This window comes from Daucus carota, chromosome 4 (assembly GCF_001625215.2).
Source record: "Daucus carota subsp. sativus chromosome 4, DH1 v3.0, whole genome shotgun sequence".
NCBI classification, from domain to species: domain Eukaryota; kingdom Viridiplantae; phylum Streptophyta; class Magnoliopsida; order Apiales; family Apiaceae; genus Daucus; species Daucus carota.
Window position 1 is genome coordinate 36,774,224 of NC_030384.2, and position 25,738 is coordinate 36,799,961.

At 36.3% G+C, this 25,738-nt stretch overlaps 5 protein-coding genes across 6 annotated transcripts; 3 read left to right on the top strand and 2 right to left on the bottom strand.

The window, feature by feature from the left end:
- The first annotated feature begins 2,772 nt into the window (after window positions 1–2,772).
- LOC108216161 (plastid division protein PDV1) lies at window positions 2,773–5,845 on the top strand. The gene is made up of 2 exons (XM_017388849.2): window positions 2,773–3,289; window positions 5,032–5,845. Exons 1-2 carry the CDS (start codon window positions 2,981–2,983, stop codon window positions 5,554–5,556), a joined length of 834 nt encoding a protein of 277 aa, XP_017244338.1. The 5' UTR covers window positions 2,773–2,980; the 3' UTR covers window positions 5,557–5,845.
- A 485-nt stretch (window positions 5,846–6,330) lies between these two features.
- LOC108216559 (uncharacterized) lies at window positions 6,331–8,834 on the top strand. Its single transcript, XM_017389353.2, has 4 exons — window positions 6,331–6,557; window positions 7,024–7,342; window positions 8,169–8,227; window positions 8,398–8,834. The coding sequence occupies exons 1-4, from the start codon at window positions 6,431–6,433 to the stop codon at window positions 8,427–8,429; spliced, it is 537 nt and encodes a 178-aa protein (XP_017244842.1). The 5' UTR covers window positions 6,331–6,430; the 3' UTR covers window positions 8,430–8,834.
- A 144-nt stretch (window positions 8,835–8,978) lies between these two features.
- Window positions 8,979–17,310, top strand: LOC108215715 (ABC transporter C family member 10-like). Of its 2 annotated transcripts, XM_064091640.1 has the most exons (13): window positions 8,979–9,365; window positions 10,029–10,140; window positions 10,482–12,555; window positions 12,707–13,027; window positions 13,103–13,189; window positions 13,830–14,417; window positions 14,509–14,673; window positions 15,264–15,558; window positions 15,705–15,919; window positions 15,991–16,296; window positions 16,430–16,493; window positions 16,573–16,812; window positions 16,945–17,310. In XM_064091640.1, exons 3-13 carry the CDS (start codon window positions 10,519–10,521, stop codon window positions 17,055–17,057), a joined length of 4,431 nt encoding a protein of 1,476 aa, XP_063947710.1. In that variant the 5' UTR covers window positions 8,979–9,365; window positions 10,029–10,140; window positions 10,482–10,518; the 3' UTR covers window positions 17,058–17,310. The 2 variants fall into 2 exon arrangements, with proteins under 2 accessions (XP_063947710.1, XP_063947711.1); XM_064091641.1 differs by lacking the exons at window positions 8,979–9,365; window positions 16,430–16,493; window positions 16,573–16,812; window positions 16,945–17,310 and having other exon boundaries at window positions 9,836–10,140; window positions 16,026–16,197.
- LOC108215716 (uncharacterized) lies at window positions 17,256–19,763 on the bottom strand. The gene is made up of 2 exons (XM_017388268.2): window positions 19,284–19,763; window positions 17,256–17,664 (listed from the first exon to the last, which is right to left on the bottom strand). Exons 1-2 carry the CDS (start codon window positions 19,664–19,666, stop codon window positions 17,559–17,561), a joined length of 489 nt encoding a protein of 162 aa, XP_017243757.1. The 5' UTR covers window positions 19,667–19,763; the 3' UTR covers window positions 17,256–17,558.
- A 953-nt stretch (window positions 19,764–20,716) lies between these two features.
- On the bottom strand, window positions 20,717–24,022 carry LOC108216858 (G-type lectin S-receptor-like serine/threonine-protein kinase At5g24080). Its single transcript, XM_017389713.2, has 5 exons — window positions 23,697–24,022; window positions 22,032–23,368; window positions 21,758–21,938; window positions 21,223–21,676; window positions 20,717–21,140 (listed from the first exon to the last, which is right to left on the bottom strand). Exons 1-5 carry the CDS (start codon window positions 23,942–23,944, stop codon window positions 20,796–20,798), a joined length of 2,565 nt encoding a protein of 854 aa, XP_017245202.1. The 5' UTR covers window positions 23,945–24,022; the 3' UTR covers window positions 20,717–20,795.
- Between the last annotated feature and the right edge of the window lie 1,716 nt (window positions 24,023–25,738).

A 25,738-nucleotide genomic window follows, 5' to 3' on the forward strand; every position in this document is an offset into this window, starting at 1 on the left:
CAATTATATTTTTTTAATTTTTTCTTTTTTTAATAAAAGTTTAAACGTCAAACTTTTTTCCAGAGTTTTTTCTAAAAATAAATATATAATATAAATATATTTTATAAGATCCTTAAAATGCGTGTCAAAAATTAACGTAAAAAACCTGGTGGGACATAAGAGTATAATACAGTTATTTTTTATTTAGAGGAAATTTTTTGATTAATAAACATTTTATGAATGCAATCAATCGCATAATACACTAGAAAATCCGTTGTTAGACTGAAATTTATTTCATTTCATGTCGCCAAACACGCGCTTATTTTATTCCAGGAAATCTTGTGGACTGCTTTTTTCAACCTGGGTTTCTGGAATGTTCCACCGTGGACTTTGTGTGAGCACCCCATGTTAACGTAACTGATGACGTCAGAATTTGTTTGATCACATAACTAAAATTATTATTTTCAAATTTTTTTTATGAATTAAAATATTGATCATATTCAAAAAAATTTCAAAAATAACAATTTTAGCTATGCGGTCAAAGCACTTGGAAATGTGTGCTAAAAAGTCAAACGCGTTCTAATTCAAAAGAGAGGGAGTATTGCAGAGTTTTGGCAAATCCAGCAATTTTAAAACTATTACATCAAATATGCCATCAATATGCAGCATCTACTTCTCATCTAGATTTTTCTCCATTCACTTGTCTGAAGTCTCTCATGTGCATAAGAGCATATAAGGCCATGCATATGACATTTCTTCAAGGCCATTAAAGTGTCCATTATCAGTCAAATTAAAAGATCTTTAAACACAGTATAACTGTACGCGACACAGTTACTAAGCCCAACGCTAGTCGGGGTAACAGGGAGCCCGTTTGAGCTTAAGGGTCTGTTTGGGAGTGCGGTTAAAAATTGTTGTGCGGTCAGGAAAAATGTTGGTAAAAAAAGTGATGTTGTAAAAATCAGATAGCTGTTTGGTAATTTTTTTGATATTTGCTTATTTTAAGTTATAATATAAAAAAAATATTTTTTGTAGTGAGGTTTGATAGTAAAATTTGTAACAGCTTCCTGCAAAAGCTAAAAGCAGTTTTTTCCAAAAACATGGGAGGACCTGCTTTTTCTAAAAGCAGCTTTCCAGCTAAAAGCTCTTGTAGATTTACCAAACAGTTTTTCACTTGCTTTTCAGCAAAAAACTGCTGTTGCTGTCTGCAAAAGCAACCCCAAACAGTATCTAAAATTGGTGGCTATGCATGTGTAATTTTGAAGGGTTTTTTCATTTATAAAATCCATCAGTATTCAACTTAAATTTTAAAATATATGTTAGAATCTTGGGAAATTCAATTAACGGAGAGTATTCAATTGAAATTTTAATAGATTATTTTTCATCTATGAATTTTTATAAATTGTATGTGATTTTGATTTTGTGCGAATTCTTGATAAAAAAATGTCGTAGAATTGATATAGACCCTTTACGATATAAGCACAATACCGCAAAATCTCATGGATTTTGGTGGAATTTCAAAGAACTTAAAACACACTCAGCAATCCTGCAAAATCCATCATTTTGTTAAATTCAAAATAGATTTTAAACAATCTCAATTGAATACCAGCGGATTTTGTAACATAATTTAAAATTTCAACCGAATACCTCAATATTTTAACAAATTTTAAATAATCTCAATCGAATACCCTCAGATTTCATGAATGAAAAAAATCCTTCAAAATCCCAGTCCAATACACCCACCCTAAAATTTTGAACTATGCTACAAAATCTGGTGATATTCAATCAAGATTTTAAATTAAACTTAAAAATATGATGATATTCAATTGGGATTGTTTAAAATCATATGATATTCAAATGCTCGTGGATTTTTGTGGACTTCATTCAATGTATTTTAAATTTTTTAAAATCTCACAAAAAATAACGAGATTTTGAAGTATTGTACTTAAATCATAAAAAATCTATATAAACTCTGCAACATTTTATCAAGAATTCACACAAAATCAAAATTTGGTACAATTCATTAAAATTCGTAGACTAAAAATAGGGGGTGTTAAAAATCCTTTAAAATTTCAATTGAAACCCTTAATGTGATAAGATTGGATATTAAAATATGTGTTTGAATAATTTTAACTTATTAATAACTTATGAGTTATTAAAAATATATTAATAAAAATAAAAATGATACTTAGACAACTTATGATCTATGAGTAATTTTATCGGATGAAAAGGTTTTAGAAAATTAAGTGGTGACAGAAATATCTCAAACTAATTTCTGGTTGTAACTCAATTTCTAATTTTAAGCCCACTTTTGGATAATTACATAAATATACATTTTTTCAACTTCAAATCGAAAATGAATTAAAATTTGGGTTTTAAACCCAAACAGGCTCAGCCTCAAGGTCACATTCTATCCCCCGCTCCTCTGTTGTTTTATATAATATTTTGATTTTTGACACATTTTTATTGTTTCGATTGGACTCTTAAATATATTACCAATAAAAATATATAAAATTATGTTTTATAAGAGCATTAAAGTGTGTGTCGAGCAGTGAAAAAAAAATAAATGGAACAGAGCCTAGAGGAATAATTGTATTTTTTGTTTTTTTTAAACTAGGAGTCATTGTTTTAGTCATAACGAACTATCTTCCGTCACTGATTTTATTCCGGCTAATGAAAAACTTTAATGCTCAATCAGGTTCAAATTTTGAAAAATAACAACCAACCCCAACTAAAAATTATACTCCGTACTTGTTGGTTACTTTATGAAATATATATTCCAGTAGTCTTCCTTGTATGGTCTGTACTCCTGGTTGCCTCACCGGGTGAGTTGTTCCGCGGGCCCACTCCTCTCACCCCTTTCTCACAGACAATTCATCAAACACCTGACAGCCAACAAACCCTAAAGCAAACATTGCTCCCCTTTCTTTCTTTCTCTTTAAATCCTCTTTAAACAGACAGATTGTAGTATAAACTTTGCGTGAATCCAAGGGTTTGTTGCCAAATGACATGGAAAATGGAAGCTGTGGAAGAAATCGACCCTGTTCTGGAGAAGATTTGGGATTTGCACGACAAGCTCAGCGATGCTATTCACTCTATTTCCAGGACTCATTTTCTTCATTCTGTTAAATCGGTTCTTCGGGCAGATTCGGGGCGGAAGAGAAATGGGTTTGGGGGGGATGAGGAGAATGGGAATGGGTTTGTGTTTGTTAAGGGGTTTCCGGTTGATGATTCGGCTATTCGTGAGGCCAAGTCTCTTAATGCTATTCGAACTGCTCTCGAAAACCTCGAAGACCAGCTGGAGTTTCTCCATGTGAGTTTTCTGTTTTTTGTTAGGGTTTTGTTTGACTTTGTGTAATTGTTGATGTGTATAATGTTTCCCGCTCATTTGTATGTGGAGTACTACAGTGATTTAGTTGTACATTGATGAAAATTTGATATGTGGATGGGACTATGAGTCTATGACAGTCGATTTGATGCTGCTATGTGCTTGGTTGTGGTTTTATTGTCTTGTGTTATGGACTGTGGTTGTGATGTTAAACGGAGAGGCACATATAGTGTCTTGTGTAATGTCGGACTGGATTGATGATTGTTACTGATTTATGGCCATTGCTTGAAATATTATGCTTGTGAAAATGTCGAAGACCAGCTTGATTTTCACCATGTTTTTTTCTTATGGTTTTGTTCATTTTTCGAGAGTTTGTTATTGCTTTTACCGCGTTATTATTTACAGAATAGTACTACAGTGACCTAATTATACATAGTTGATTTGATTAAAAATTTCCCAGACCTCAATTTGTTTTGGTTTGTGTTTGCTTTGTGATTGTATTGTCTTGTTTTACTGTGGTGATGCTAAATTGGGAGGCACATTTTTATGTAATGTTGGGTTTGAGTAGTATCATCATTGATATCTGGGCATCACTTTACTATTATGCCATTACGTGGTATGGAAGTTCCTGTAAATTGAATTGTTAACTGTTAAGTTCACTCTCTGTGTGCTCCTAATCATGCATTTGAATAAAAGAGAAATAGGATCTTCATTTAAGTAGAGTACAACCCAAGTCAGGAATGCTCTTGCTGATGATATATATTGTAAAATTAAGACATTGATTGAGGATGGCAGTTATGTATCTGATTAGACTATTTCGTGGCTTCGGAGTTATCGATAAAATTATCAGTTCCTTCAACTTTCAGCACCCTAGGAGCTTGGATCTGCTAGACTGGAGTGGTGTTTTGAACTAAATAGGAACCTTCAATATTAATTCTAAGGCTGTGTTCACTTGGATGGAATGAAATGAGGGGAGAATGGAATGAAAAATTATATAGAAGCTTTAAGGAGAAAGAAGAAAGTATGAGATAATAGTGACAAAATATGAATGTATTCAAATTTCTTATGAGAAAGATTGTAAAGAAACATGATGTAGAAATGGAATGAAAATTATATACATTTTCTTTGATCAACAACATTTTAGAGTACAAAATTCATTTCATTCTCCCTCCATTCCATTCATTCCAAGTGAACACACCTAAGTTTTTAGCCTTTTGGGCAGACCTCGTTGTACAATCTTCTGACGGAACCTCCTGTGGGTAAACTTGCAAGTTAAAAGGGAGGTGTAGCTCGTTGTTGTACTCCCTAGAGGGATGTTATTCGTTTTAACCCCTCTACCTGTGTTTACACCTCTGACCCTCTGGGGGTGTATGGCATCCTGTAGACCTGTCATATTTTGGACACAACCACGCTTGGCCTGTAACTAGTATTTTGCAGTCTTAGTCTGGCATATGCTGTGTAGTGATTGTTCACACCATACTTAATATCATCATTAGGAACCTAATGTTTTTTGCTCTCCTTGCCTTTCTGATCATTAAAGCTGCAATTATATGTCGACCTTTATACATATTTTTTGATTCATTTTTTAAGTTAATTGTGCTGTAGTGGTTACACAATTCCCAGATATTGGAAAGAAATTATGAGTATTTTTATTTTAATTGTATTAAGAGTGATATCTCCGTACCCTGCACTCATAAGTTACTCCATTTTTTTAATTCTTTCTTTAGACCGTGCAAATTCAGCAGCAAGCTGAAAGAGATGCTGCAATTGCTCGTTTAGAACAAAGCCGGATTGTTCTTGCTCTGCGTCTAGGTGAGCACCAAGGCAAGAACTATGAAGTCATTGATGAAGCTAGAGCCTTTGTGGGAACTGTACGAGAGGCTACCAACTTCGCTCCACCTGATAATAATTATTGTTCAGCAGCATGTCCATCTGGTAAGAGTTGCCTGCATCAAGAGGTGAAGAAATCAAATGCGGTCTTCAAAATTCTCATATCTGGTTTAAATTTTGCCAAGAAAACCATAAAATCAAATCATTTCACTGGGATATTGGGGAATGCAGCTCTGTTTGCTGTGAGCATGGTGGCATTGCTGCATCTGCAGCAGGCATCTTCCAGGAGCAGATACATTTCACACCTCCCACAAATGCAAGAAGATAATATTCGTGGGAAAAATGTGACAAAAGTTTCTCGACCTGAGGAGTCTGCATCCAGTGTTCCAGCGCAAATGGATGTCTTGTTGGCTAGGGGTTAAGTGTCAATTTTTTTTCCCCAAACATCTTTGGGTTCAAAAGATGACATTCATTCTAGTGAGTTATTAAGTTTTGAAATGCTTAGGAAAAGCGCAATTATGTACCACGAGTGTTTAGATGTGCTGGGAATGAGGTTCAAATAGTACCCTCAGATCTTAATGTTCACCCTACTCTTTTAGAAACTTGGTTTGTATATATAACAAATTCTCAGCTTAGTTCAGCGTCATATATATGAACATTCTTCTTCAGAATGCCATTGTCTTATTGGTAATGAAATTTTTATTTCTTTTATGGACTTGCAACTTTGTATTTAACGTGCCAGTAATAACTGCAATAGAGCACTGCTGTAGTGCTGCCTGCGTTGTCTTTAAAACTGTTTTTCTTTTCATTTTTTTTTTCAACAACTCCTTGAGAAAAGAAATGAAAAACGTCAATATTTTTATTACCTTTTTCCAATTTTGAAAAATAATATTTAGGTGCTGATGTGAATTATGCCATGGATGCCAGCAGAGCAATATGTGAAGAATCTTTATAAACAAAAAAAAATTGATCAATTAATTTTTTACTCCAAATTTTAATAATCTTTTTTCAATCTTGATTCTTGATAGACAAATAATAATTTATTTTCACTCTTGATTCTTGATAGATTTTTTTAATTCTTATCACGATTAAAAGTGATTTGACAGCAAATTTTTATAAATTTATTCAAATAAAAATATCTCTTTCAGGAAAAAGGTATACATATATAAAATTTAAAACTATTTCAAAATATGCGTGTCCAAATTCGTACAAGTCAAGCTGCTAGCCAGCACAGCAGTAAACAAGGTCCTGAGAAGCGTAGCGTATCGGCGACCGTCGAGATCCAACAAAGCGAAAATGTCGCGGCGGCGAGTTCAAATCGACGGCGAAGATGAAGATGAAAGTAAAAGAGCAGTAGATTACACAGGCGACTATCTCTCCGTTCCTACCACGCCTTATCTCTTCAACATTCTACAGAAACAAGGTGGACTTTTACTCTCTTCTTTCTCTACTAATCTTCGTTTGCTCTAAATTTACATATCTAATGTAAATAATGTTCAAGTTGCTTCGTTATAATCGAATACTTTTAGTTTTCTCACTAATTCAATAGTTATAATCGAATTGTTTATCTGATAATCTGTTTGCAATTTCTATGTTCATTGTCTATTCATTTAAATATAATCGGAGTTGGATTCCTCTGATGCTTATTGTATATGGGATATAATTTAGTGCAAGGCTATGATACCGGGAATGTATACGCTGTTTAAACACTAACTTCTTTCGATTCTAAATTATGTGTTGAAGATATAGGCATCAGTTTGTTGACCGCCTTCTTTCAGTTTTATGTATACGTGTATTTTATGTTGCGAGGAAGTGTTCAGGATGACCTATTAAGTAGATAATTTTGGCTCTTCTGTCGAACCTTAATTATGTGCACACCAATTGCGCAGGTGACAAAAAGGTTTTCTTTGCGGATAGAGTATTAAAGTTTACTAGCTCAGGGAAGATGAAGAGACGCATTCTTCTTATGACTGATTTTGCAATTTACATTGTTGACCCCGACACCGGTACACTCAAGAGACGGGTCTCTTTAGCAGCTGTTGAAAAAATTTGTTTGAGTGAATTAAGTGATAATTTCCTTGCCATTGTCATCCCAACTGAATATGATATTCTCTTGGCTAGCACTCGCAAGAGTGAAATTGTTGCTATGTTACTTGAAGGCACTAAAAGTACATCAGACTATGAACTTGAGGTGTTTTCCTCTAACAGGTAAATGAAAATTACATTGGGTTGATTATTAATGTGTTTTTTATCACGTGAAGAATTTATTTTTTTCATGCCTAAAGTATTACACATGTCGCAGTTCTAGATTTTCCTTTTGCTCTGCATCCTGTTTCTCTTTGGTCTAATATTTTAAGTGTAATTGTCAATTTTATTTATTTTCATCTATTTGCAACCTTCATACTCGATACTTTTGCTAGAAATTATGTTCAGGATACCCATTGGTTCTTAACTTTATCATGGTGCTGTTTAATCCAGTTTTGTCCATGTTATCTTCTAAATTCTCTCCGGATTGCTTCTGATAAGATCTTTATCAACTCATTTTTATACCAAAAATTGGAATTTAAAATAGGATTTATTATAGGGCTTCATATTCAGCTTAGTTCCCCTCTGATGCACAACTTCCCAGCAACGTCTAGTGTTCTTTGTTACCTGCTGTCATAACTATGTCTCAAATCTCAATGTTGATCAGTAATATGTTATTGACTACAAAATTGCTCTGACTAGTCATCCAGTATATGCATACCCTGGGTGATTTGAGATTAATAAAATATATGTAGTCTGTTTTTATCAGATACTTCTTAACTGCTTCAAAGACAGAGCATGGACAGTTTATTTATGGCATAATAATAAGAGAACTGGTTTAGTGTAGTAGACTAGTCGTATGTTTCTTTGACTGTTTGCTTAGCCGTATTAATAGGTGGTGGAGTTGTATTATCATCAGTATATCAGTGTTGGTATAAATCCTCTTTATAACAGCTTTTACTCTTTAAGCACTATGTTACCTAAATATATCTCACGTAATATTTTGCAGTTTTGAGTATAATGCGGCCGCTCATATGGTGAAAGAAATAATATTCGAGGAAGCTGCAGGTTGGTAATAGTGTCATAAATACCTATCAGCAAAATATATCTTCGGAAGCTAAATACTAGTGCTATCTGCTAACATATGTTTTCTATCCAGACTACTTAGATTATATACATATGAATGTAGATTAAATTGCATTGCGTCTTCTCATAGCTTTATGCATCCTTTTATTTAGGTGGAGTTCGAACTAGAATTCTGCGGAAGTGATTTGTACTAATGTGAGGCCTACAATCTAAGAAATGTGGTTTCCAGTGCCTTTGTATTGAAGAATTGAAGGGAGTAATGGCATCTCTTGAAGAATTTAGGGGTATGCTGGCCATCAACTAATTGCATAGAAGTGACAAACATTTATGTGATTGCAATTCTTTTCATCTTGTTCCCCAGCCGTGCCAGATGTTGTAGATTATCTCTATACATGATTGCTATTTGTGTATTTGTTTTGAGTAACAATTCCGTGACTTGTGACAATTGATCTTTCTAAACTGGAAAGGAGAATGTTCACCAATGAGCCCATTTTTTGGTGTACAGTATATTTTTGTAATACAGAAAACAGTTTGTAGATATTATTGAATTCTGGTTTCTTTGGAGTATTGTATTGTCTATGTTTGTGAACATGCTTTCTAGCTCAAATATGTAGACTCATTATTTGGTTGACACGACACCTTGAGATGTCCCTCTCAAGGCTTTTGAGGCTCTTGTGTTTGGGAATAATGAGAAATAATGTGGACTGTGGAGACATATATTACCTTGCAGAGCAACTGGGCAAACAATTGACACGAGAAATCCAGCCAAAGCTACAGGTATTTTTACAGAACCAAGTGGCAGTTCCTTCGGAATAAAAAAATTACAGAGTAAAATATTATTTCATTCATTACAACCAACTCTTAGTAATACAGTAGCCAAATTCCAGCATTATCCTTCTGATATTTTCCCCCATTTACCCTGTCTTGAATAATTCAGAAGTTCCAAATCAAACACTTGGGCAGTCCAATAGTTCCTGGACTCGAGATTTGTAAGCATCAATAGCTAGGGGTACGTTCGAGTCAGCTGTTAATTCCGGTGCACTGGTTTGCCGATCCAGACCATGTACATCCAGTCAGTGTTGCCAAGCCAGAGCATGTACGCAGTGCAGCAGATAACCAGGTTTTTCTAGCTCTGACAACTCGAAGTGCTTAAACTGAAACCAGACACATTATTGTGTGCATATTAGTAAAAGAATGAGTAATATCAAGCTTTTGAGTAATAAAACTTGCTACGAACATTGATGAATGATGAGACATGAGTCATTAAACCAGAGTTTGAATTGTCCAGTCACATTCTTGTTTTCATAAGTGGTAATCATGTTAGATCTAAGTAAACTTGCGCATTACAAACATATAAAGCAAAGCGTGCGATGACAAAAAGGCCTAAGATTCTTAGCAGATTCAGATAACATCTCTCATAACCAATCACAGTGAAGAAAGCAAATATACATTTGCAGTAATGTATCAAAGTGATGCTATCAACTAGTAATTTTTTATATCTGAAATTTGGGCCCTAGTTTGTGGAATACCGTCATTATTCCATTACTTACATGTATCAGTAGTTGTTAATATATTAATTCAGCAGAATTATGCTTCTTCTGTTGTTGAGTTTTGTTTATTGTAGTATATTTGATAAGCATTTGTAGTGGTGGAATATAATTTTTTGGATACGAGCATTACTTTACAAGAGTTTTTAATGTTACTTGATGCTCAAATGTTTAGTTTTTACTACTGTTCATCTGTCTCAGGACTTGGAGCACTCATCTCATCTCTTTCTCTACAGACGCTTTATCTTCCGCATTGTGGACTCGTCACTCGTTGGTACCACTCTTCTCTGGACAGGAGGCGGATGGTTTGGTGATACGTGTATTCAAAATATCCACAGCCCTTGAGAGGTAACATATTTTGGAATAAGTGAATAGCGGAAACTGTTTTAAATTTTAGAGCAGGAACTTACGAGGTGAATTTGCTTGTTTACAGTAATCATCAGTATACCGACACTATCAATGGTGGCGATATGTAATTTATAAGTAGATTAATGTAACTCTGTGTTAACGTGTCGCTGAAGAATTTGTAGCAAGGCCCAATTAACTGTCTTGCATGTTTTAGATCATTTCATCATATAGGAGCGTATTGGTCTGTCCACTACTGTGCTTTTTATCATTTCATGTTAATCTGTCGGTGTGTTCTTGTTCCCGAAGTTCTGAGAATTTTCTATTATTGGCCTGCCTTGTAGAGTTTGCATTTAAGGATAAGGTGGATGTGAAGCAGAGATGGATGTGTTATGGACCTTGTTCTGCGGGAACTCTGATTGTTCAGAATACAAACACAGGCCTTGTGGTTCTTACTTAATGGTTGAAACTCATCCCTCATGCATCCGTCATGTGTTGATCTTTGTTTTCGATGTATTACTTTTAGTCATGCTCTTAATCAATATATTTTTCAAGAAGCCAAATACATCCGCAAACAGGTTTTGTCGAGTTTCGTGTTTGCAGCTGATATCTGCCATTTATAATGGCGTCCTGGGATTGGGTTACTTTTGTTTGGGTGTTTTGACATTAGAAGAGAAGTGGAGGAGAAAACAAACGATTGTACCTTTAAATTGGAGGTTGCTAGTTTTGTTTCATGGACTGACTTGGTTGTTATTGAGTTTAGCCTTGAGTCTTTGGGGAAAGCGTTTCTCAAGAGTCCCAATGTGCATTTTGTCAGTTTTTGCCTTTTTATACTGGGGAGTTTCTTTTGCTCTGTCTTCTTTTGCTGCCATTGCTCACAAAGAGTTGGCAATGATCATAACCTCCGATGCGCTATCATTTCTTGGTGCAAGTTTATTATTGCTATGCACTTACAAGCGATTGGTTCACGAAGAAAATGAAAATGATCTTTATAGCCCCTTAAATGGTGACTGCAGTGTTCCCGGTTTGAAAACTGATCCTGTTGGCATTGTCACTCCACTCAGCAGAGCTGGATTTTTCAGTAAGATGTCTTTTTGGTGGTTGAATCCCTTGATGAAAAAGGGTCGAAAGAAAACTCTTCAAGATGAAGATATCCCTAAATTGCGCAAAGAAGACCAAGCAGAGACATGCTACTTGCTGTTCACCGAACAACTCAACAAACAGAAAGCCAAGGATCCATGGACTCGGCCATCAGTTTTAAGGACAATTATTTTATGCCACCAGAGAAACATTCTCATTTCTGGATGCTTTGCACTTCTGAAGATCATCTCTATATCTGCTGGACCACTGCTTCTTAACGCTTTCATTAACGCCTCTGAAGGTAATGGAAATTTTAAACACGAGGGCTATGTATTAGCTCTGTTGCTTTTCATTTCAAAGAACTTAGAATCCTTGTCACAAAGACAATGGTACTTTAGGAGCAGACTGATCGGTGTAAAAGTTAGGTCTTTGCTTACAGCAGCCATCTACAAGAAGCAGTTGAGATTATCTAATGCTGCAAGAACTGTGCACTCTGCTGGTGAAATAATGAACTATGTTACTGTTGATGCATATAGGATTGGAGAGTTCCCTTTCTGGTTTCATCAGTTGTGGACAACAAGCCTTCAACTCTGTTTCGCTCTTGTGATCCTTTACCGTGCAGTTGGTCTTGCTACAGTTGCATCATTGGCTGCAATATTACTTACTGTTCTTTCCAATACCCCCCTTGCTAAATTACAGCACAAATTCCAGTCTAAGCTTATGTTAGCACAAGATGAGAGGCTCAAATTTAGTTCGGAGGCTCTTGTGAATATGAAGGTTCTGAAACTCTATGCGTGGGAGAATCATTTTAAGAATGCTATAATAAAATTGAGGACAGTGGAGTTTAAATGGTTATCTATTGTCCAGTTGCTTAGGGCATATAATAGCTTCCTGTTCTGGTCGTCCCCCGTGTTGGTCTCTGCAGCTACTTTTGGAGCTTGCTATTTCATTGGAGTTCCATTGAATGCAAGCAATGTGTTCACCTTTGTTGCAACATTTCGTCTCGTCCAGGATCCTGTGAGATGTATTCCTGATCTTATTGGGGTTGTTATTCAGGCAAATGTTGCATTTACGAGAATTTTAAATTTTTTAGTGGCGCCTGAATTGGATACCTCAAAAGTACGGCACAATTGGGACGGAAGAAATGCAAACTGCAACATTGTAATTAAGTCGGCAGATCTCTCATGGGAGGAGAATCCAGTGAAGCTAACACTTCAAAACATCAATTTAGAGGTCAGAGTGGGTGAAAAGGTCGCTATATGTGGAGAGGTTGGATCAGGCAAGTCGACTCTTCTTGCAGCAATTCTTGGAGAGGTTCCGAAGATTAATGACGGAACTGTAAGTTCTGACTTCCTGTTTTACTTCTCCCTTAGAGATGTACAAGTTGTTAGGCGAACTGCTCCTTGCACATCTTTATATTTTAGTTATTAGATATTATACGGCTGCAACCTTCATAACACTTACTAATTAGAATGCTCCACTTTGACAGATACAAGTATATGGGAATATTGCCTATGTTCCGCAATCAGCATGGATCCAGACAGGAAGCATACGAGATAATATTCTTTTTGGATCTGATCTTGATTGCGAGAGATACCAGAACACAATAGAGATGTGTTCATTGGTAAAGGACCTTGAGCTTCTACCTCATGGCGATCTCACTGAAATTGGGGAAAGAGGAGTGAATGTGAGTGGTGGGCAGAAGCAGAGAATTCAGCTTGCTCGTGCACTCTATCAAGATGCAGACATATATCTCTTGGATGATCCATTCAGCGCCGTAGATGCACATACTGCCACCAGTTTATTCAATGTGCGTACCTTCATTGCTGCACCGGTAAATATTATATGTTGTATCCTTGCTGAGGTCAAATTCTATGCTCTGCAGGATTATGTAATGCACGCTCTGTCAGGAAAAACAGTCTTACTTGTGACTCACCAAGTTGATTTCCTTCCTGCATTTGATTCTGTTCTGGTGAGTTGAATACTGCATAACTGCACTTCAAAAATTCATAATTTAATTGTATATACGTCGTGATTATCTGATTTTATCTTAAATTATGAAAGCGGACAATGTCAATAACACCAGGGGAGTAGTATTTCCTGAAATCCATTTTACTTGATAATGCACCTTAATTAATGGACCAAAACTCGAAAACACATAAAAATTTAAAATTCTAAAGCCTGTAGTACTTTTATAAATTTTACATATTTTAGACTCTCAAAGATGGCTTGAATCTGACTACACACTTATACCTCTCTACAGTTTTTGCGATTCAAAGATTATTACTTTTCCTACATTCGCAGAGCATCCACATACTATTATAAGTGTGTGCTTAACAAATAATTTTTCATCAATAAGCTCATGTTTCTTCAAAACACTTTTTTGTGCATGACTAGGCAGCGTAATAGGAGATGATTTTATGTTGGTGGAAGTCAAAAAAATCTTTTAAGAGTGTATAGTTTCTTAACATGTATACCAATTAAAACCTTAAATTTTCCTTCAAAGTTTTCTCCTGAAAAGGTGTAATTCATGAAGTTGATGCTTTTTGTCAAAAAAGATAATGAAGCTGATGCTTAATTTATATATTAAAATATGTTCAATTCCTTGATAGTTGATGTCACACGGGAAAATTTTGCATGCTGCTCCTTATCATCTACTGATGGCATCCAGCAGAGATTTCCAAGATTTGGTTGATGCACATAATATAACTGCTGGTTCTGAGAGGCTTGCGGAGATAAATCCTTCCCAAGAGAGTGAAATTGTTTATGGGGATATTAGGAGGACTCACACCGAGAAGAAATTTAAAGCTCCAGGAGATGATCATTTAATTAAGCAAGAGGAGCGAGAAGTTGGAGATGCAGGTCTTAAACCTTATATGCAATATATAAATCAGAACAAAGGCTTGCCTCTGTTCTCGTTGGCTATTATTTCGCACTTGGCTTTTGTGACCTGTCAGATATTACAGAATTTCTGGATGGCTGCAAATGTTGAAAATCCTGATGTCAGCACTTTAAGATTAATTCTAGTGTATTTGGTTATCGGATTAATATCCACATTGTTTCTATTCAGTAGATCTCTGGCTTCAGTGTTTTCTGGTCTGCATTCGTCGAAGTCTATGTTTTCACAGTTGTTAGAATCTCTTTTTCGTGCTCCAATGTCTTTTTATGATTCTACACCTTTGGGAAGGATATTGAGCCGGGTAAGTCCTTGAGACTTTTTGATTTTTTTCTTACCAGGAGGACATGTTTTTCAGCTCTAAATCTATTGTCGATATCATTACCCATTTACAGGTCTCAGCTGATTTAAGTATTGTTGACATCGACCTTCCCTTTAGCTTGATTTTTACTGTTACAGCCACCACTAATGCTTGTTCCAACGTTGGAGTGATAGCTGTTGTTACTTGGGAAGTTCTCTTTGTGGCCATCCCAATGATCTATGTGGTTATCCTCTTACAGGTAAAATAACTGCAAACTGTGTACACACTGAATAGCATAATATATTCTTTGATGACATGAAGACAAATTTTAAGCATCAGATTACTCTTTCAAATATGAATCTTGACATGAAAAGTTCAGTAACATAAGTGCTGGGTCTTATCCTCTATTAGTATAAGGAGAGAAGAAGGATTAGTGATATAAACACATCATTGTTCTATCCAACTTGGAGTACTTACAAATTACAGATAGTATTGTCTCTGGTTGTTCTTTAATTAATCTGATTTCTTCAGAATACTGTGCATGAAATCTACGGCTTTTACTCCTACTATTGATCTAGAAAAATGGTTGGAAACAGTATCTATCGATGCAAGTCGGTTCATAATCTACTTCCTAATTGGGTTAATTTGTCTAGTACTAAACCAGCAAAGAGCCAAAGACCCTAAACTGAGGGATATAGTATAATCTGCAGTCACAACTATATACTTTTCAACTAAGCTTGCTGCTCTTGTACTGTGGTTTGATGAAATATTAGTTCTTTAGTTTGGATTAAATATTGGAATTCTTTTGCTCATCCTTTCTGTAATTTTTTTGTTGTCATCACTGAACAGAGATACTACTTTTCCTCTGCAAAAGAGTTGATGCGGATAAATGGCACAACAAAGTCTTTGGTAGCTAACCATCTTGCAGAATCGCTAGCTGGTGCTATGACAATCAGAGCTTTTGAAGAGGACAATAGATTCTTTTCAAAAAACCTTGAACTAATTGACACAAATGCTAGCCCATACTTGCACAATTTTGCAGCAAATGAATGGTTGATTCAACGTCTGGAAACACTCAGTGCAGTTGTTCTTTCTTCCTCTGCACTTTGCATGGTTTTGCTTCCTCCTGGAACTTTCAGCCCTGGTTGGTACTGGCTTGACTTTTTTAACAATATTGTGCAAATCTGATTTCTTATCTCATAAGATTTGTATGGTAATTTCTAAAATTACAGTTTGATGTGTCTTCTGTGTAGACCTTTCTTGACCATTAGTATATTCTGGACCTTTCAGGATTTATTGGAATGGCTTTGTCCTACGGCTTTTCATTAAACTCCTCACTGGTTGGCTCTATCAGTAATCAGTGTCTCTTGGCAAATCATAATATTTCAGTAGAAAGGCTTAAGCAGTACATGCACATACCAAGTGAAGCTCCTGAAGTTAACGAAGAAAAGCGTCCCCCTAACAATTGGCCAGCTGTGGGCAAAGTCGACATTCAAGATTTGCAGGTCAGTTTATTTATTACCTTTGGTTTACTCTATACTATTCAAAAACATTTAGACAAATTATTTGGAAGCAGATCAAATATCGACCATTTGCACCTCTCGTGCTTAGAGGTATCAGTTGCACATTTGAAGGTGGGAGCAAGATAGGCATTGTTGGTCGGACAGGTAGCGGCAAAAGTACCCTCATAGGTGCCTTATTCCGTCTGGTGGAGCCCTCAAAAGGGAAGATAGTAGTGGACAGAATTGACATCTCTGCAATTGGATTGCATGATTTAAGGTCACATTTTGGAATAATACCACAAGATCCTACTCTTTTCAACGGAACTGTGAGATACAATTTAGATCCCTTATCTCAGCACACCGATCAGGAAATTTGGGAGGTATATTTAGGTCTTACTTTCCTTAAAAACGAACCTGTTCAGATTGTTAAAATACACACAGTGAAGAAGCTTAGGGGGACTTAGGAAGAAGCGTCCCTTTTTTATGTAATATCTGATTTTTTTTTCATGCAAGGTCCTTGGGAAGTGTCAGCTAAGGGAGACCATTCAGGAGAAAGAAGCTGGTCTTGATTGTTTAGGTACTTAGCATTATCCAAGTACTTTACAGTTACTCTATGGTAGTTACTAGCAGTTACAACTACCCACCAATCTTTTCAGTGATGGAAGAAGGGCTCAATTGGAGCATGGGGCAGCGGCAGCTGTTCTGTTTAGGCCGTGCCCTTCTGAGAAGGAGCAAGGTACTGGTCCTCGATGAAGCAACTGCGTCAATTGACAATGCTACAGACTTGATATTGCAAAAAACTATCAGAACTGAATTTGTGGATTGTACTGTAATCACAGTGGCTCATAGAATACCTACAGTGATGGATTGCACGATGATCTTAGCTATAAATGATGGTAAGACTCTCTTTTATCTATGTTATTTTAAAACTTACTTTATCTCTTGGATTGTCTGCGAAGATTAGCTCTACTAATGAACTCTTAAACTGATATTTCACTGGACTGCGCTTCTGGATTATTATTTCTCAGGAGAACTAGTGGAGTTTGATGAGCCAATGCACTTAATGAAAAAAGAAGGTTCACTCTTTAGGCGGCTTGTCAAGGAATATTGGTCTCAATATCACTCTGCAGAATCACATTGACTTGTAGAAGCAAACAGTATTTAGTAGATTCTACTTGTCTCCCAGCTTTAAAACCGTTGTGATTCCGTTTTCACGGGGTTACCTCATATCCTCTGCCATTCGGCAAAGCTCGCTTTTATCAGATTTGACAGATGTATTATATAGTCTTTTAGAAGTAGGATGCATTATATTACCAGAAAACAGAGAAACAGAATACCATTAGACACCACAGTCTTATGTATTACTCGAGAACTGATTGGAATCTACACAGTTGGATATAACCAAACTTATGCTGTGTATATATCTGTTTCATCCTATAGGTTCCTAAATAAGAATATAGCGAATTAGACGCCAAGGTGGATAAGCAAATTTAGGTTGCAACATTCAATGACTATGAACATATACAAGAGTATAATTCATTAAAATTGGGGATACAAGTTGATGGCATATCTAGATATTGAACAAGCCACTATAAACACTTAGGACTCTTCGGCCAAATGTGTCTGAACTCTGAAGAAATCTTTATGGTCCTCCTAGTATGGCATTTTCAATGTCTTCTCTACTCAATGCATAACTAAATCGCCTTTCAACATCCTTTTCAAGGTTTCCAGGTCCCGTCCTCAAGTACCTGCATTCAAACGGTTACAAAGCCTGTCAATCTGTACAAGACTTATTTTCTAAATTTCGAAACTAGTTTAAAAAAGCACTAAAAATGGTTTCTCGAATAAAGCAATAGCATATAACTACGCAAGGTCTTTCACATTCTTTTTTGCGAAAAGAAGAAATGGAATATCAGCTAGGTCTGAGGTCGTATCTGTTCCAGCAATTCGGCAGTCAGATATACATCAGTTTTTTTACTTTCTGGTCACAAACTGAATAAGCATAAGTTCTAATTTTTGATACACCGAGTATGTAAAACCCACGTGCGCGCGCACACACTATATGAGAGAAATCAGCCAGAAACATTCAAATGGAAAAAATTATGGAAAAAAAAACATACACTGTTCAGAGAAATACACCAGAGACGCTTGAATATAAAAGAAAAAAGAAAGAATCACAGCACGTCCTCAGGAAGCTTACAAAAGTACTACTTTCTGAGCTTCTACCAACAGCTAGAGGAAAAAGAAGATATCAATGTCCTTAGCAACTAACCAGGCAAGATGGCAATTAGTCCCTCTTTCTCGTGGCCTCACTAGGAAAGTGATTATAATTCTATAATTCACTTAAATTATTTGTTTAGTAAGGGTAGAGAACAACACATAACTTGCAATATTCACTGTGAAGAGAACCTATTTTCCCTCTTTGCACGGGTAAGTACAGGGAAATGAAAGAATTGAATATAGCACCCCCTCTCCCCCGGGGGAAAAAAAAAACCTCCCCCTCATATGGTAATTTCCCTCTTACCCTCCTTTGATTATCCCACTTCAAATGAAATTTAATCCATCTCATAAAACGATTTCAAGGAGTTGAGTCACCTGATAACCTTTTTAAGTCAAAAAGGATATTAAAAATTCGTTTCGCTTCCATCTAATCATTCACAAGTCCATATTCCCTGATGCTTCGTTTGATTGAGAAAATGATATTAGTCAGTAACTAAACAAAATTTGTGCTATCTTACGGGCAAATATCCATAATTTTTCATTAATCCTTAATTCCTTATGTAAGCCTCTACAAATATAACTAGTTCAGTTCCACATTTTTTTGCCAGGAAAACTTTATTCTCCGGTCAGAGAAAATTTTCAGTCACTTATGTTGTGGTAGGTTGGGTGAAAGAATTCGAAAGGAATAAAATGTAATTTGAACTATGTTAAAGACAACTATTCAAATTTTCATTCCCTCGTTCCATTCCTTACACATTACACACCGGAAGTGACACCCCCAATTTGGGAAGGAATACTCCATTCTCTCTTATACGGCTATACTCAAAATCTTATCAAATTCATCATTAACAATTCTGCACTTACTCATTTTTTTCCAAAACTTCCCTTCTATCTCTAATATTTTCTTTTATTTTCACAAAAAAAATTCTTTGGATTCCTAGCCCCATACAATTGATTCTAACCACAAATCGCGTAAAATTCATCATCATATACAAACAATAAGAAGCTTAATCTGATTCAATAGCCAAGGGAATGCATTAAGTTAACAAAAACATAACAAACTCTAATAAAGCCTAATAAAGAGTAGCCGAGCATTAAGAGATAGTCGAAAGCAAAAATTGGGAAATGAAAGATGCGAAAGGAGGACCTAATGTGGAGGTCAGTGACGTCAAGCGAGAGGTGAGCATGCCAATCAGGCTTTTCGACAAACCAAACAGCTCTATCATCTTTGCTCTGAAAAAAGCCCAAGCTTTTAAGCCAGGCCTCAAGGCAAGGCAAGCTATGAGCGTAAATGGGCTTATTCTTTTCCGGGAGCTTCGTCAGCCATTCATCTGTCATCGTCGTCAGCTCCTTCCCGCCGTCTGAACACTTGGTCAAGACCACTCTGCTATTTTGTCTTCTTCTTCTTGTTGTTGAAGATAGTAGTGATGATAGTGTGTGGGGAAAGTGGCTTAAGATTAAAGAAGAAGGAGTGGGAGATGAGATGGGTTTTGTAGTTGTAATCAATGGGGTTATACAAATTGCAGACATGTTCAAGATTTGATTTGGGCCTCTTGAGTTCGGGTTGCAAGATGATAGAGTAATCAAACTAGTCTCTTCTATCAATTGTTCTATGTTCAGGTACTCGTGTATGCTAGAATATAATTTTATTATGATAATTAAATATTTTTCCGATTTGTATGTGATTTGATTTTATTTTCAAATAAAACAAATTACTCATTTTAATATATTCGTATTTAAATTCATTTAAAATAATTAGAAAATTACAAATAATGGACGATTGTTTACTATAATTGAAATAAATCATACATAAATATTGTATTAATATATATATTGTTTATATGATGTATATTATATATAAAAATAACTTACAAATTCAATTCGAGTATCTTCAATAAATATATACGAACAATTATTTATATGATGTATATAGTAAATAATAATTTACAAATTCGATCCAAGTATCTTCAGTAAATATATATATTCGAGTATTATTAAATTAATCGAGAAGTACTAAAATAATAAAATGATAAGATTTGATTTGGTATTTTTTCAAATTATAATAATCGAATTCTAATTCGAATTATATTCATTCTTAACAAGTGGATCCGGGATAAATTCGAATTACTCGAATTCATTTTCAGCTGGGCTTGACCTAACAATTGATGAGTTGATATTCATTCATAGCCTTCCCAGATACACAGTACTACATTAAAAACAGCTAGTTGCTTCTGTAATTTTAGTCCTAACTGATGATGTTTATCGACAATGAAAGCCCGCTTGTTGCATGCATTCAAACCTCGTGTCTAGCTTGTTGCAGTGTTGATCATCAATGGAATAAGCCACCTTGTTCAGGTAATCCCTTCTTTCAGAATCAGAATAAGTGAGGTTCCTAATACAAATATCTGGCTACACACTGCTTATATGTTAGGGATCTGCTAAGAAACCTACTCGTACATGTAAATGAATCCCCTATCCTATCATAAGAACTGGTAAAAAAGAATTCCTTTGTCATGATCAAATTTGATTCTGCAGATTGCTGTAGTTGTACTATAAGTTAGAAGTACTTGGGCAAGTACATTGCTGACGATCTTTTCGACTTCAATATTGGAGTGGATTTATCAAATTACAGAGTACAGTTGATAAATTTAAAGCAGCATTATCTTGGTGACATTGTGGAATAACTACATGTAGCATGAGACGACGGATGAGTAGTACTAGTTATGGTGAAAGAGCTGAACTGATTAAACTCTCTTTTCATGGCCTTGTATACTTGGTCCAGCCCTTCTTCAATCAACTCCGAAACTGTCTGTGGTATTGGTGGTAATATAATCTCATCCGCTCCTTCCAACATTTTCACCACTTCCCCCATCGAAGGCCTCAAGGAAACGTCATCCTGAATGCACCAGAACGCGACTCTTAATGCCCTTGTTAGCTCTTCTTCGTCCACTCTTCCTTCCAGTCTTCTATCTGCAACTTTTGTCGGGGTCCCATTTGTCATCTCCTGAAGAAATCAGAAGCCATATATGTGTCATCAAGGGTTATGAATATAAATTTAGCAAAAAGACCTAGGCTTAGTTATGTACCTTGAAAGCCCAGCCTGGGAAGAAAAAGTCCTCTGCATCACAGGTCATGTCAAAGTTCCTTCTCCCACCTATGATCTCCAGAAGAAGCATTCCATAGCTGTAAACATCGGCCTTTACTGTTACAGGACGGTTGCTAACCCACTCAGGCGCCAGGTACCCCCGGGTGCCTCTGACCATTGTGACAACCTGTGAGTGCTCTCTTCCCATCAACTTGGCTAATCCAAAGTCCGACACTTTAGGGCAAAAATTCTCATCTAATAGTATATTTTCTGGTTTTATGTCACAGTGTATTATCCTGTTTCGACACTGCTCATGAAAATATGCAATTCCTAGAGCAGTACCCACTGCTATATTGAATCGAGTTGGCCAGTCTAGAAATCTCTCTCGGTTTTTGTAAGAGAAAAATATCCACTTGTCAAGTGATCCATTTTTCATGAACTCATAAACCAGAAGCCTGTCAATGATGCCATACTCGATCAACAAATAAAGATGTCTTAATATGATGTAAATTAATCAAAAGTGTAAGATGCCATACCGTTGTGATCCCTCAGAACAGTATCCACAGAGACGAACCAAGTTCATATGATGCATAGAACCAATTGTGTTTACTTCAGTTATGAATTCCCTCTGTCCATGAGGCAACATCTTATCAAGCTTTTTTACTGCAATCAGAGTTTCATCTGCTAGGCTTCCCTTAAATACACTACCAAATCCACCTGCATATAAGCCAAACATGAAGAAATTCACCTCTCAATCTCATATAAACAATTAAATTGGATTTATTATGTAAAAAGTTACTAGTCTGTTACCTGTTCCAAGCAATTGGGAAAAATTCCTCGTCCTACTTTGAAGATCACGAAAAGTGAAATTCACTGGGGAACCTGAAACAATCAGGGAATTTTGAAGAGCTCTCCTAAGGGCTCTCTTTCTCCGAATGTTGATGTACAGCAAGCAACAGAGAAGAAATATTAGAACAGTTATGCTTAGGACAGTAGGAAGGACTACAGTTTTGGTTTTCTTGTTCATTGAATCCCCATCCGATTTGCTATTAATATCAACCTTGAGAAACATGGTCGAACCAGGATCCTCGTATCCACCATACTCCAAACTCTTCAAAATCCAACAATAGGCCTTCTCTTCATCTAGCCCATACACAGAAGCAACACAATCACAATCTGCTAAACAGGCATCGCCACATTTCGTCACAGTTGGTACATCACTAGTACTGTAATTCGCTATTACTGAGGAGTCAGAAAAGTAGTAATTTGTTTGTTGTACTGATTCAATCTTGAATTCAGAGGTTGAATTCTCACGACGAGGTTTACATTTTCCAGTCACCACGGGATTTCCATAACAATTGTTGCCATCATCAGAATTAGTCCCTGGCAAGCACGAACACGAGGCATTAGTCTTTTTTCTATCCAAATTGCATATTCCATTGCCACAAATTCCAGCTATATCACAAGGATTTGATACTGCAGCCCACTCTGCAACCCATTGGCGCGATCCATTTACATCATTGTCCCATCTGTACAGACGTATATTCCCATTACTCTCAAGAATCAATCTTCGAGGAACTATTGGACTACCATTTGATCTGTTTACAGCAGAATATATACCTCCAGAATCATTATCATTCTTGTAAACATACACTGCTCCATCCGCTGATGAGCCGTACACAATGCCTAAACTCCCAGCCTCATCTAAAACCGCGATAACCTCTCCAGTCACATTTGATATTTCAGGGCCTTCCCAATACGAGTAGTTTGAGTAAGAGTCCGGTCCTGAAACGGATGATTCAGGCAAGTTGTAGGTGAGAGCTAGGCTTAAGGAAGTGGTTTGTTGTAACATCTTTAGTGCATAATAACCGCCAGCATAAGAATAAGGCGATTTCAACGACGTTAGCTCCTGAGAGGCTGTTAATGGTTGGCCAGGGAGAAGCGTGTCAGATGGATGTGAGAAGCTTTGCCAGGAAATGTTTCGTTCAGCATCGTAGAGGATGAAGTTGCCGTTATCTGACATGACAGCTGTTTCAACGCCTGCTCGGGAGGTGTTAGATGTCCAGGCCGTGGCCTCACCATCGGTGAGCACCAGGTTCCCTGAGATGTCCAATTCCAGCACTGCATCTTTTGTGACTGGGGACTTTCTGTTAAGATTATTCAAAAAACGTGAAGTAATTGGCTACAAGTCATAAAAGTTAATTAACACTGTTAGAATAATATATAATCCTGGTAAGCCCTCCTCCTAACAGTTAAGGTTTTGGAAGAATGGGCACTTAACATGGTTATGAGCTCAAAATGGGATGCCTGGGTGACACTCTCGACCCATAAATGGGCTTTCAAGTGAGGGGAAATGTTAGAATAATATATGATTCTGGTAAATGCTTCTAACACCTCAAGGTTTTGGTCACTTAACAAATACCATAGTGCGTATAAAGTATGAAAAATAAAAGAGTTTACGGAGTAGTAGCATACAAGTAAGCTGACCAAACAACAGTTGGATCACCAGGGAGCTGAGCAAACCATATAGCCAGCTGAAAGCTTTTACGATGATCACCAGAGCCAGCAGGAGTGAATCCGAACGCAAACGTTCCATTGTCAGACACCCATGACTGGTTTTCTTTCGCCAACAATCTCGACCCCAATTTAATCTCACCACCTGCATGTCCACCCTTCCACAGGTTCGCCACAACTACAAACACAAAAAACACCAATGTCCTCATGCCAAAAAATTAGTACAACACTAACTACAAAATTTTCAGGAAGAGTTAGACTTATTATGTACTAGCGGACACAGTGTGGACTGTCAATATGTTGTTGTGCATGAAAGAAAAATTGATTAGGCCTGTTTACAGGTGTCCAGTAGTGGGTTACCTACAAGTTTGACAATCTTTGGTCAATGCAAGAGATCTCGGCTCTCCATTTATGGATAAACCACGTGTGTTTATGTGTTTGGTTTATGAAATGTGGAAAGATTTATTTAGGAGCAGTAATGTAACCATCTGAAAGCGAGAGGGTAATGTAATATTGTTGCATGGATAAAGTTACACGTCTTGTTTTTGAAGTGGAGAATGTTTTTGACATTCTGGCCTTGGACGGTGATTTTGGGGTTTTGCTCTTTAACCTTTTGTTTTTTCCTAATCAAAATAATATAGATTTTTCGCCGTCTTCAAATCTACATCTATGTTATCTGGAGCGAGAGCCTTCATTTTGTCTCAAGTACCCGTATCGGACACTTAATACTCGAATATTCCAAAATTTATTTCAGATCACCAATATGTAAAATTTTCAAATTATTGGCGTATCCGACACTCGGACTATATTCATATTAGACACTTCTAGTCGAGTTCGGGTAACATAGATTTACACACGATACTCGATGAATTTCAAATCATATAGGTTGATTGCATGAGTTGGGCAGATAAGTCATGTGTACCTATCCCATATGATCCCGTTGAGGATCGTTTTCGGAATATGACCTTAGACATATTGACATGAAAAGTCGGTTTCATATTTATTTGATCATGATTCGGGCACCTTAGCCGTTTCATATTTATTGATCATGTTTCGGGTACCTTAGCTATGACTTTGAGTATTTACTCTGATAACAAAATTATTTGGTCAAATTTATGGTTGGCTGGGTCCTGGAGAGCGCCTTTAGGCTGCTAGTATTTTGAAACTAGACATAAATTACAGATGGACTTGTTCTTTACCTTTTGCTGCTAAATCTTCACATACTGGACTTGGAAATCCATTTTGAGCAGCAATCAGAGATCAGGATCATACTCAGCCTACAAATTATGAATGGAAAGTGATTTATATGTCCAAAGATGAATAAGAACAAATGAACAAACTGACCTTTAGTTTGGCATGATCTTGTCGGGGAATTTGCTTTTGTTATGGAGGTTTCAGATTCATTGAGAGAAAAGGTGAGACAAGAAGCATAGATCTAAAAGAAGGTAGTGTATTCTGAAAAGGTTGATTTGATTATGATTGCAGTGTGAATATACAGACTACAGAGTAATATCACATTCTATCATAATTTTCTATTTTTGTTTGAATTGTGAGTGATAAATTGTGAAATTTTCCTTCTCTGTTCTTCATTTTTTTCTTAGGAGGAGTATAGTTTTCGGACTTTCTAAGTCTTGACATTTGAAAGATAATTGATATGAACTTTAGTAAACTCGAACCTAAGGTAAAGACAAAGACCTTGTACAAGTTCAGTTGCTTCAGCCAAGAAAATTTCATGTCGAATAAAAAGGCGATGCAGCTGACCCTAGAATCTTTTAATGTTGATCAAAGATCACAGCACATAAACAGATCCGCATGCCCTCCTAGTTGATACCTTCATCCATGTTCGAACAAATATATCTTTATCCATATTTTCCAGATATCTTTCCACACTCCTTTAACAGCAAACCTGAGGCTGGTTAGTTCCGGTATTTTAACAAGAAGATAAAATCAATGGAGTCTGTACATACAGAAGGTTTTAATAAAGTATAAGATAGTAAGAAAAT

Coding starts and splice junctions, on each gene's coding strand:
- LOC108216559 (XM_017389353.2), top strand. CDS start 6,431: ATGTCGCGGCGGCGAGTTCAAATCGACGGCGAAGATGAAGATGAAAGT. Junction 6,558..7,023: donor CAACATTCTACAGAAACAAG/GTGGACTTTTAC, acceptor CCAATTGCGCAG/GTGACAAAAAGGTTTTCTTT. Junction 7,343..8,168: donor GAGGTGTTTTCCTCTAACAG/GTAAATGAAAAT, acceptor AATATTTTGCAG/TTTTGAGTATAATGCGGCCG.
- LOC108216161 (XM_017388849.2), top strand. CDS start 2,981: ATGACATGGAAAATGGAAGCTGTGGAAGAAATCGACCCTGTTCTGGAG. Junction 3,290..5,031: donor ACCAGCTGGAGTTTCTCCAT/GTGAGTTTTCTG, acceptor TTCTTTCTTTAG/ACCGTGCAAATTCAGCAGCA.
- LOC108216858 (XM_017389713.2), bottom strand. CDS start 23,944: ATGAGGACATTGGTGTTTTTTGTGTTTGTAGTTGTGGCGAACCTGTGG. Junction 23,369..23,696: donor GTTGTTTGGTCAGCTTACTT/GTATGCTACTAC, acceptor TAATCTTAACAG/AAAGTCCCCAGTCACAAAAG. Junction 21,141..21,222: donor TCCCAGGCTGGGCTTTCAAG/GTACATAACTAA, acceptor TGATTTCTTCAG/GAGATGACAAATGGGACCCC.
- LOC108215715 (XM_064091640.1), top strand. CDS start 10,519: ATGGATGTGTTATGGACCTTGTTCTGCGGGAACTCTGATTGTTCAGAA. Junction 12,556..12,706: donor CGAAGATTAATGACGGAACT/GTAAGTTCTGAC, acceptor CCACTTTGACAG/ATACAAGTATATGGGAATAT. Junction 16,494..16,572: donor AGCTGGTCTTGATTGTTTAG/GTACTTAGCATT, acceptor CAATCTTTTCAG/TGATGGAAGAAGGGCTCAAT.
- LOC108215716 (XM_017388268.2), bottom strand. CDS start 19,666: ATGTCTGCAATTTGTATAACCCCATTGATTACAACTACAAAACCCATC. Junction 17,665..19,283: donor GTCACTGACCTCCACATTAG/GTCCTCCTTTCG, acceptor GTTTGAATGCAG/GTACTTGAGGACGGGACCTG.